Genomic DNA, 11,748 nt, shown 5'->3' with positions numbered 1-11,748 from the left:
AAGGATACTTGCAGGATAACGTGGTAAACAGGATGGCCAATATTTATCTAGGTTTTTGTAGCTAGGACAAACATGGACCCTCTTCTAAATTGTCAGCTAGATGCCAGCGCTTGTAATAGAATATTTCTCTAGGAGAGGAAGTATATATACTGCAGGAGTTTTCTGGGATGCTGTTAGGAAAGGGGATATACTACCAGAAGCAATGGCGTAACCAGAAGCTATAGTGCTTTGTGAGGCCAAAGTGAATGAGTATTTGAAAATGAAGCATTTCCAAGGGTATTGGAATGGGACTAAGAGGCTCTCTCTTTCCGAGTCAATTTAGGTGGAATGAGCTGAACAGTCTTTTTGTATGCAGTAAAACTCTACGAACCTTTCTGAACCCTCTCCATGGCATTGATATCCTTCCTAAAATAGGAGATTTAAATTGCAGCTTAACAAATAAGGTAAAGTCACCATAGTCCCAGATGACCATAGACTGACTGGTGGTGATTTTAACCTAAGGATCACCACACCTCAGGTGAGGGGCAAGGTTGAGAAGGCAGGGCCTTCATAAATAACCTCAGCTGGTACGGTAATTGAACCTGTGCTGTTGGCATCATTCTGCATCACGAAACAGCCGTCCAGCGAACTGAACTAACTGACTCCATATAGAATGATCGATAGAGGGTCAGCATTACTGGTTATTAACTTGAGATGCTCTGACTGTGAAAATTAAATTGGATTCATCTATGTTTTTCTGGAGTTACTGCAGTGAAGAGCTAAGGTTAATCATTCAAAACAATACCAATACTGAAAAAAGTAGCACAGAAAATAGAATCGAAGTAGTAGTGAGTGAGATTGAGTTCTAGTCTTTAAAACCTGGGGATTGTATAGAGTAGACGGGGCCATGAAATTGGGGTCTTCAACTATTAAGATAAGACCCATTGACATTCTTATAAAATTTCCTAGTTTAGTATTTTAACAATAGTTAGTCTGTATCATTTAAAAGGGCTGGAACCATACTTAAAGAAAGGAATTTCATAACATTCCATTCCATGAAAGGTCTTAAACTAACACATTCCATTTCATTAAGGGCCTTAAACTAATACTTAATACCTTAAACTAATACCAGCCTCCCATCCATTGACTCTCTACACTTCCCATTGCCTCGGCAAAGCAGCCAGCATAATTAAGGACCCTACGTACCCCAGATATTCTTTCTTCCACCTTCTTCCATCAGGAAAATATACAGAAGTCTAAGGTCACATACCAACCAACTCAAGAACAGCTTCCTCCCTGCTGCCACAGTCTTTGAATGGATCTTCCTTGCATTAAGTTGATCTTTCTCTACACCCTAGCTATGACTGTAACACTGCATTCTGCACTCCTTTTCTTCTCTATGAACGATATGCTTTGTCTGTATAGTATGCAAGAAACAATACTTTTCACTATATACCAATACATGTGGCAATAATAAATCACATTAAATACTTGAAGAACTTAATTGCGAAGTGCGAGAGGGCAGGAAGTTCATTAATTTTGATACCTTGGGGAAAAAAATAAGAGTTTGAGCAACGAGACATAGTAGAAAAGAACTCAAACGGGGCGCTAGAAGGGCAAAAAGAGGTCATGAAATGTCCTCGGCAGACAGGATTAAGGAGAATCCTAAGGCATTTTATTCATACGTTAGGAACAAGAGAGTGGTCAGGGAAAAAAATTGGACCTCTCAGGGACAAAGGAGGGGAATTATGTTTAGAGCCCAAGGAAGTAGATGAGATCCTAAATGAATGCTTTGCATCAGTATTCACAAAGGAGAGGGACATGTTGACTGGGAGTGCCTCAGAGGGATGTGTTGACCTGTTAGACAAAATCTCAATTACAAGGGAGGAAGTGTTAGGTTTTTTAGGGAACATTAAGACAAACAAATCCCCAGGGCCTGATGGCATCTATCCTAGACTACTCAGGGAGACAAGAGATTAAATTGCTGGGTCTCTAACAGAAATTGTTGTCTCTTCACTGGACACAGGTGAGGTCCCAGAGGATTGGAGGACAGCAAATATGGTCCCGTTATTTAAGAAGGGTAGCAAGGATAACCCAGGTAATTATAAGCTGGTGAGCTTGACGTCTGTGTTAGGGAAATTGTTGGAGAGGATTCTTAGAGATAGGATGTATGCACATTTAGAATGGAATAATCTCATTAGCGATAGACAGCATGGTTTTGTAGGAGGGAGATCATGCCTCACAAATTTGGTTGAGTTTTTTGAGGAGGTGACAAAAACGATTGATGAGGGAAGGGCCGTGGATGTCATCTATATGGATTTTAGTAAAGCGTTTGACAAAGTCCCTCATGGCAAGTTGGTGCAAAGGGTTAAATCTCATGGGGTAAAAAGAGACCAGGCTAAATGGGTGGAGAACTGGCTTGGCCATAGAAGACAGAGGGTAGCAGTGGAAGTGTCTTTTTCCGGCTGGATGTCTGTGACTCGTGGTGTTCCACAGGGCTCTGTACTGGGACTTCTGCTGTTTGTGATATATATAAATGATTTGGAAGAAGGTGTAACTGGGGTGATCAGTAAGTTTGCAGATGACACAAAGATGGCTGGACTTGTGGATGGCGATGAACATTGTCAGAGAATACAGCATGACATAGATAGGCTGGAAAATTGGGCAGAGAAATGGCCAATGGAATTTAATCCAGATAAATGCGAAGTGATGCATTTTGGTAGAACTAATGTAGGGGGGAGCTATACAATAAATGGCAGAACCATCAGGAATATAGACACACAGAGGGACCTAGGTGTGCAGGTTCACAGATCACTAAAGGTGGCAGCACAGGTGGAAAAGGTGGTGAAGAAGGCATATGGCATGCTTGCCTTTCTAGGATGGGCATAGAGTATAAAAGTTGGCGTATGATGTTGTAGCTATATATAATGTTGGTTAGGCCACATTTGGAATACTGCAGTCCAGTTCTGGTTGCCATACTAGCAGAAGGATGTGGAGGCTTTGGAGAGAGTACAGAAAAGATTTACCAGGATGTTGCCTGGTGTGGATAGTCTTAGCTATGAGGAGAGATTGGGTAAATTGGGGTTGTTCTCCCTGGAAAGACGGAGGATGAGGGGTGACCTAATAGTGGTGTATAAAATTATGAAGGGCATAGATATGGTGAACAGTGGGAAACTTTTTCCCAGGTTGGAGGTGACAAACACAAGGGGTCACAGGTTCAAGGTGAGGGGGGTAAGGTTTAACACAGATGTCAGAGGGACGTATTTTACACAGAGGGTGGTGGGGGCCTGGAATGCACTGCCAAGCAAGGTGGTAGAGATGGACACGCTGGGATGGTTTAAGACTTATCTGGATATCCACATGAACAGACTGGGAATGGAGGGATACAAACGAATGGTCTAGTTGGACACATGAGCGGCACAGGCTTGGAGGGCCGAAGGGCCTGTTTCCTGTGCTGTATTGTTCTTTGTCCTATAGTTTAATGAACAAAGAACTAATGTGATAGCAGTTGGAGTCTGGGATTGAGATATGGTCATATGTCACATGGCTTTTTTTTTACCTGTATCCTGTACAGTGAGAAAAGTGTTTGGAAGTGTAAAAAATGCATTGCTCACTTCAGCTATGGCTCACAACAGCCTTTGCACAATTAGAAGAACATGTGTAACCTGCCAACACTGCCCTGTCCATGAATGTACCACCCAGTTTAAGCAGATCTGATATTCTGCACACGGCTGGCTAAACATCAGAAATATATTTACTTTTGTGAATTATTTCCTGTTTTCACTGGGATGAATTATTGATCTGTGCCACAATGAGATAAACGATGTTGCCACAGAATAAGAACAGAAAAGCTCCATCAAGATCTGCGGGAATACCAGTTTTCTCCACTTTCACAGAGTAATATCAAACACTTTCAATTCAGGTTCAGCTTGGTCAGATACAGCGAAGAATTTCCTCCATGTCAATATCATCTAACAGACAGTATCAAATATTTTGTACCACTGGGATACTACTTAGAACAGGAGGCAGCACACTTCAAGCTCAGAAGTGAGTCCCTTAAAAATTACTGTTGGAAATTCATTGACTTAGAACGGCACGGTGGCACAGTGGTTAGCACTGCTGACTCATAGCACCTGGGACCTGGGTTCAATTCCGGCCTCAGGTCACTGTGTGGAGTTCGCATGTTCTTCTCATGTCTGTGTGGGTTTCCTCCGGGTGTTCTGGTTTCCTCCCATACTCCAAAGATGTGCCAGTTGGGTGGATTGGCCATGCTAAATTGACTCTAGTGTCAGGGGATTAGCAGGGTAAATATGAGGGGTTATGGGGATAAGGCCTGCGTGGGATTGTAGTCGATGCAGACTTCATGGCTGTATTACCACATTCTGTCGGTCCCCCCTCAGCTGATGAATTGATACTTCTCCATGTACTTTTTCCACCCTCAGTGCTTCCTCCAAGTGTAAAAGACGCATAGCTCACTTCAGCTATGGCTGACAACAGCCTTTATACAATGAGAAGAACATGTGTAACCTGCCAACACTGCCCTCTCCATGAACGTACCACCCAGTTTAAGCAGATCTGATATTCTGCACACAGCATAGCTCACTTCAGTGAAGTACTGAGGATGGAAAAGGTACAGAATGTACTTTGAGCAGGGGGACTTCAATGTCCATCAACAAGACTGGCTCAGAAGCGCCACCACCAAAGACCGAGCCGGAGGGGTCCTAAAGGAGATAACTGCTAGACTGGAACTGAGGCAGGTGGTGAGGGAACCAACATGAGGGAAAAACATACTTGATCTCATCCTCAACAACCTCCTGCCATAGATGCATCTATCCATAATAGTATCGGTAAGAGTAACCATCATACAGTTCTTGTGGAGGCAAAGTTTTGTCTTCACATTAATGATACCCTCCATCATGTTGTGTGGCATTTCACTGTGCTAAATGGGATGAACTTTGAACAGATCAAGCAACTCAAGACTGGGCATCCATGAGGCGCTCTGAGCAATCAGCAACAGCAGAATTGTACTCGCCCATAATCTGTAATCCCATGGCCTGACATATCCCCCACTTTACCATTACCATAAAGCCAGGGAATCAGTGTTGGTACAATGATGAATGTAGGAGGACATGCCAGGGGCAGCATCAGGCATACCTGGAAAAGAGTTGTCAACCTGGTGAAGCTACAACACAGGACTACTTGTACCAAACAGCATAAGAAACAAGTAATAGACGGAGCTAAGTGATCCCACAACCAATGGATCAGGTATAAGTTCCTGCCACATCCAGCCATTAATGGTGGTGGGCAATTAAACAACTCATTGAAAAGGAGGCTCCACAAACAATCCCATCCTCAATAATGGAGGAGCCCAGCTCATCAGTTTAAAAGATAAGGCTGAAGCATTCACAGCAATCTTTGGCCAGAAGTGCCACGTGGATGATCCATCACGGCCTCTTCTGGAGGTCCCCAGCATCTCAGATGTCAGTCTCCAACCAATTCAATCTACTCTCATGATATCAAGAAATGACTGAAGGCATTGGATACTGAAAAGGCAATGGGCCCTGATATCATTCTGGTAATAGTACTGAAGACCTGTGCTCCAGAAATTGCCATGACCTTAGCCAGACTGTTCCTGTACAGTTACAACACTGGCATCTACCTGACAATGTGGAAAATTGTCCAGGTATGTCCTGTACATAAAAATCAGGACAAATCCAACCCAGCCAATTACTGCCCAATCAAACTAATCTCGATCATCAGTAAACTGATGGAAGGGATCATCAACAGCACTATCAAGAAGCACCTGCTCAGCAATAACATGCTCAGTGACCCCCAGTTTGCATTTCGCCAGGGTCACTCTGCTCCTGGCTTCATTGCAGCCTTGGTTCAAATATAGATCAAAGAGTTGAACTCCAGAGGTGAAGTAAAAGTATTTGCCCTTTACATCAAGACAGTACTTGACTGAATGTGGCGTCAGGGAGCCCTAGCAAAACTGAAGTCAATGAGAATCGGGAGGAATTCTCCACTGGTTGGAGTCATACTTGGCACAAAAGAAGATGGTTGTGATGGCTGGATATCAATGTAGGAGCTCCTCAGGGTACTGTCCTAGGCTCAACCATCTTCAGCTGCTTCATCAATGACCTTCCTTCCATCATAAGTGGGGATGTGCCCCATTCACAACTCTTCAGATACTGAAAAAAATTCATTTTTGAATGCAACAAGATCTGGACATTACCCAGGTTTGGGCTGACAACTGGCAAGTAATATATGCAGCAGACAACTGCCAGGCAATGACCATTACCAGTAAGGGAGGATTGAACCATTGCCCCATGACCTTCAATGGTATTAACATTGCTGAAGTCCCCACTTTCAACATCATAGGGATTGCCATTGACCAGAAACTGAACTGGATTAGCCATTAACTATTGTGGTTACCAGAGTAGGTCAAAGGCTAGGAATCCTGTAGTGAGTTTTAAAAAATTCATTTGTGGAACATGGGCATCGCTGACTGACTAAAATTTATTGCCCATCCCGAGTTGCCCAAGGGCAGTTGAGAGTCAACCACATTGCTGTGGCTCTGGAGTCACATGGAGGCCAGACTGGGTAAGGATGGCAGACTTCCTCCCCTAAAGGACTTTAGTGAACCAAATGGATTTTTCCGATGATTGATGGTGGTTTCATGGTCATAAGTAGACTTTTAATTCCAGACATTTCTTATTGAATTCAAATTCCACCATCTGCCATGGCAGGATTCAAACCTGGATCCCCAGAATATTAGCTGAGTTTCTGAATTAATAGTCTAGCAATAATACCACTAGGCCATTGCCTCCCAAGTAACTCACTTCCTGACTCCTCAAAGCCTGTCCACCATCTATAAAGCAAAAGTCAGAAGTGTATTGGAATACTCTTCACTTTCCTAGATGAGTGCAGTTCTAACAATACTCAAGAAGCTTGACACCAAAGCAGCCCACTTTATTGCTACCTCTTCCACATTCAATTCTTCCATCACCGGCAGCAGTGACAGCACTGTGTGCCATCTACAAAATGCACTGCAGGAACTCACTAAGATTCCTTAGGCAGCACCTTCCAAATCCATGAGCACTGCCATCTAGAAGAACAAGGGCAATAGATATCTGGGAACACCATCACCTGCAAGTTCCTCGCCAAGTCACTCACCATCCTGACTTGGAAATATATCGCTGTTCCTTTACAGTCGACTGGGTCAAAATTCTGGAGCTCCCTCCCGAACAACACTGTGGGTGTATCTGCACCTCAGGGACTGCAGCAGTTCAAGATGGTAGCTCACCACCACCTTCCAAAGGGCAACTAGTGATGGGCAATAAATGCTGGCCTGGCCAGTGATGCCCACATCTTGTAAATAAATTTTAAAAAAGCATGGATGTCACTGTATTTGGGAAATCACCTAGGAACAATGAAGGGGAATAACATGTTGGAAACTGGTGAAGAGTGGTTTCCACTGGCTTTCCTGGGGAGGAAATTCAGGTAAGAGAGGTATTCTTGCTCTCCTGGCTCAGTTTACTCTGCCTAGGACCACTGGGTGCCCAGAGGAAACCAGGCCTGCTATGGGACTTCTACACTTTGGAGAGTGGGAATCAAGAAGCTGCTCGTTAACTTTGTAGGCAAGTGGCAGATAAACCAATCCCTTGCCACCACCACCCTCCCCCAATTTCCACCAATCCCAGAAGTAGCAGCCAGGAGGAAAACTGGCCCCAGTGCTCACTTTCCCTATCCCCATTACACACACATTAGCTGGCTGAATGTGAATGAAGATGACAAGGGCCCACCCTTCATTGTCGTGATGCTTGAAAATGGCAAATGATACTTTGCATGCTTTGATGCTTTGCGTGGACAGCGGAATGATTAGTCCTGCACACAATTCTGCTGATATTTTATTATAAGCAACAAGCACAGCTAAAATGGAAGTGGCATCGTGATAAATTCCAACAAAGCTTGAATGACCAGCTCAGTAACTTGTGCTGATGGAAACTTATTTTGTGTCTGAAGCATTTCAATCTTGTAACAAATAGAAAACATGCTTTCCTGATGTATCTTCAAACACAGACCTGGACACCTTCCACCGGGGCTCAATATGTAGGAACGTTGAAGCTTCAAGAGGTTGAATTTATACCTGCTGCATTTACATTTGTGGTCTCTCACACTGCTTCCCGTCTCAGTCAGCCCAATGTGGAGAATTTTCGAGCTGAGGTCAGATGCTTAACAATAGAGGCAGCCAATAAAAAATCTGAGGCTCCAATTCTGGAGCAATCCACTTACTCTCTTGATCAAAGTTGGTTTATAACCTCCACAAACTAAGGAAGTGGGGTGAGTTAGAAGGGGTGCAGGGGCAGTGGGAGGGAAGGGTGGCAGGAAAATGGATTGGTAAAGTATTGCACCACCAAACAATACACCAAAAAGTGATGTGACTTTAAATGTCATACATTTTAAACAAAAGTTGTTACTTCCATTTTAACAGAAGAATTTGAACCTAATTTTGTGTAAAGAATATACTTCAGTTGTAATGTTGACAATGTTTTCCAAATGTACTGCACCATGAATATGGAGTGGCACGGTGGCACAGTGGTTAGCACTGCTGCCTCACAGTGCCAGGGACTCAGATTTGATTCCCAGCTTAGGTCACTGTCTGTGTGGAGTTTGCACAATCTCCCCGCGTCTGCATGGGTTTCCTCCAGGTGCTCCAGCTTCCTCCCACGGTCTGAAAGACATGCTGGTTAGGTGCATTGGCAATGCTAAATCCTCCCTCAGTGTACCTGAACAGGTGCCAGAGTGTGGTGACTAGGGGATTTTCACAGTAATTTCATTGCAGTGTTAATGTAAGCCTATTTGTGACACTAAGAAATAAATTTTAAAAAGTGCAATACATTACAGTGAAATTTCAAAAATGGGCCAGATTTTCCAACCCCGCCCGCAGTTGGGATTCTCCGGTCCCGCTGAATACCAAATTCTCTGTTCTCCCTGGCAGTGACAATACGGGGTGAAGGGCCAGAGAATTCCAGCCAATATTTCTTCTGTGTGTTAAATCTTTGGATATTTGACCTAAGTTCAGACTAATTATTTTATGTCTAACTGTGCCCGTGTTCAATATCATTTGTTTAAGTGGAAAGTAGAAGCTTGCACTGCAATGCCATTATGTAACTAAAGGCCCTTAAGTATATATAGCAATGGGAATACTATTGCCTTAAAAGCAATGTTATTTTAGAGCCAACATGGTGACCACATCAGCGACCTCAGCACAGTGCCTGTGACAGCCCCAGCAAGCATCCCCAGTGCAATTTGTCCTCCTGTGTTGTAAAATGGATTCTCATGGACCCATACGTGGGTCATCCCTGACCCTGGGAAAGAAAAAAAATGCATTATTCATATATAGTTATCACATGCATGAGAATCTAATCAACTGATCATGAGTTTGTGAGCTGAAAAGCTATATTTTTCTATTGTAAACATTCACTTTTCAGGTGGTATTTGGGTAGGAGGAGGCAGGCATGAGGTCTGCCCACCAATACTGTGCCCATTTTGCACACCATCATTTTATAAAGACTGGAAAAGCAGCTTTGGAAGGACTTGGCTCAAACAAGTGGATTTGAATTGATTTCGGACACACGTCTTCTGCCTGTCCTTTCCAGTTGTTTAGCTCTGCTGGATGTTTAACGTAATAGAAGCCCAAATGAAATGGTAGGAAGTGATGGAGAGTGATGTAAAACTAAAGTTTATGTATTTGGTTATTTCTAAACCAATTTAATGTGATTTTTCCTGCTAACATTTAAGTTCTTTGTACTAAATGTAACTTTTCCCACAGAGCACATTACTGATACCAATGGATTTCCCAAGAGGTGAAGGCTTCTTGTCCGAAAAAAAGCTGTGGTGGCATCACTAAGATATAATAATAACTGACCAAAACATTGGTTGCTTCCTTAGAAGCACTTCAATCACTTTTGGTGGCATGTTTGAAAAAGTGACCTGACTGTATCACTTTGCCAAATAACCTGACTGTACCATTATGCCATTATCCATTTCTGCAGCCCTGGCACACCAAACTATAAAGAGAGGCTGGATAGACTGGGACGTTATTCTCTGGAGCATAGGGGACTGAGGGGTGATCTTATAGAGGTCTATAAAATAATGAGGGGCACAGATAAAGTAGATAGTCAACGTCTTTTCCCAAGGTATGGGAGTCTAAAACTAGAGGGTATAGGTTAAGATGCGAGAGCAGAGATTCAAAAGGATCCAGAGGGACAATTTTTTCACACAGAGGGCTGTGAGTGTTTGGGACGAGGTGCCGAAGTAGTAGTAGAGGTGGGTATAATTTTGTCTTTTAAAAAGCATTTAGGCAGTTATATGGGTAAGATGGCTATAGAGGGATATAGGCCAAATGCGGGCAATTGAGACTAGCTTAGTGGTTTAAAAAAAGGGTGGCATGGACAAGTTGGGCCGAAGGGCCCATTTCCATGCTATAATTCTCTAAGACCCTATAACTGGAAATGTCCCGGGAAACATGTCTTCCCTAAGTCTGATGGAAAATTGAAAGTTGTGCCATTTGCTGCAAGGATACTCAGTGCTACCATGAGGTTGACATGGCGGCATATTGCTAATCTGTCATTTGAAACTTGGCTTTGATGTGAGGTGGAGTATAACACCAAGCAGCATTATGGTAGGTAATAACACAAAGCTATATCTACCTGTTTGAAATGGTGAGCTGGATGAACATCTCACTATGAAAGATATTGATAGTCATTGAAATTCAGCAAAGGTCTCGATAGTCAACGAAATATCAAAAAATTAACTAATTTATTGATGGACTTGTAACCTGAAGGAATTGCAACATAATTTTAAATACTATACCTGATTGTGGATAGCCACAGTTCCTTGGGTTGACGTAGATGGTGTTAAAAGCATTTGGGGCAACAGTCTGATAATGATCATCAGCAGGATCATATTGTGTTACCTTTAAAACAAACAATAAATGAAACATTAGAGGGTGCTACAACACCGGGGACGCAAGAAGAATTTTATCTTCAGCGACCATATGCAAGCATCCCACTGAGGATCAGAAATGTCTTTCTGTAGATAATTGAGTGGCAGGTCACTGTATTTGTTGACTAATTGAGCCTGAAATTAATATTTATAACACTATATAACTTATCAGTTTCGAACATAGGTACCAGAATTGCTGAATTTTCACTTGGCGATAGCTAACAATAGCACATGACGACCAACTGCAATGTATTATGGGATATTTAATGGTGTTCTTGATAGCTTCTACATGTTGTGTTATGCTTTTCATTGAATTATTTTCATGGCCTTCAGAATATCTTCAATGGCCACAATACTCTAGCATGTTTCAGTAATGTACCCAATATAGCAAATAGAGAGTGATTGATAGGAAGCTTCACTGAAACAACTACATTTATAACAGCAGAGCAGAAGGTGGATGTTCTGCATCAAGTGGTTCACATCCTATTCGGTGATAAGGTTCAGGTAGAGTGTGATGGAATACTCACCATTTACCTGAATATGTACAGCTGCAACAACACTTACAATATTTACTGTTGAGAAAGGCATGGATGTTAGGGAACTTGTGGAAATTAATAGTGATGTCTTGGGGAGTGTACAAATTACAGAGAAGAAGGTGCTGGAAGTCTTAAAGCGCAAAAAGGTAGATACACCCCTGGGACCTGATGAAGTGTATCCCAGGACATTGTGGGAGGCTAGGGCGGAAATTGCAGAGATATT

At 42.8% G+C, this 11,748-nt stretch overlaps 1 protein-coding gene across 1 annotated transcript in view; it reads right to left on the bottom strand.

The window, feature by feature from the left end:
* Positions 1 to 7,876: 7,876 nt before the first annotated feature.
* plekhb1 (pleckstrin homology domain containing B1) overlaps positions 7,877 to 11,748 on the bottom strand; it is a 65,757-nt gene continuing 61,885 nt past the window's right edge. The window contains exons 5-6 of the mRNA XM_080197540.1: positions 10,858 to 10,960; positions 7,877 to 9,350 (exon numbers count right to left, since the gene is read on the bottom strand). Of these exons, the coding sequence (XP_080053666.1) occupies positions 9,214 to 9,350; positions 10,858 to 10,960 (240 nt within the window). The 3' untranslated portion in view covers positions 7,877 to 9,213. The remainder of the gene's footprint in view (positions 9,351 to 10,857; positions 10,961 to 11,748) is intronic.

This window comes from Carcharhinus amblyrhynchos, chromosome 10, assembly GCF_965287045.1.
Source record: "Carcharhinus amblyrhynchos chromosome 10, sCarAmb.v2.hapA, whole genome shotgun sequence".
NCBI classification, from domain to species: Eukaryota; Metazoa; Chordata; class Chondrichthyes; order Carcharhiniformes; family Carcharhinidae; genus Carcharhinus; species Carcharhinus amblyrhynchos.
The sequence above is the reverse complement of the archived record's forward strand: the minus strand, read 5'-3'. Positions and strand labels throughout refer to the sequence as shown.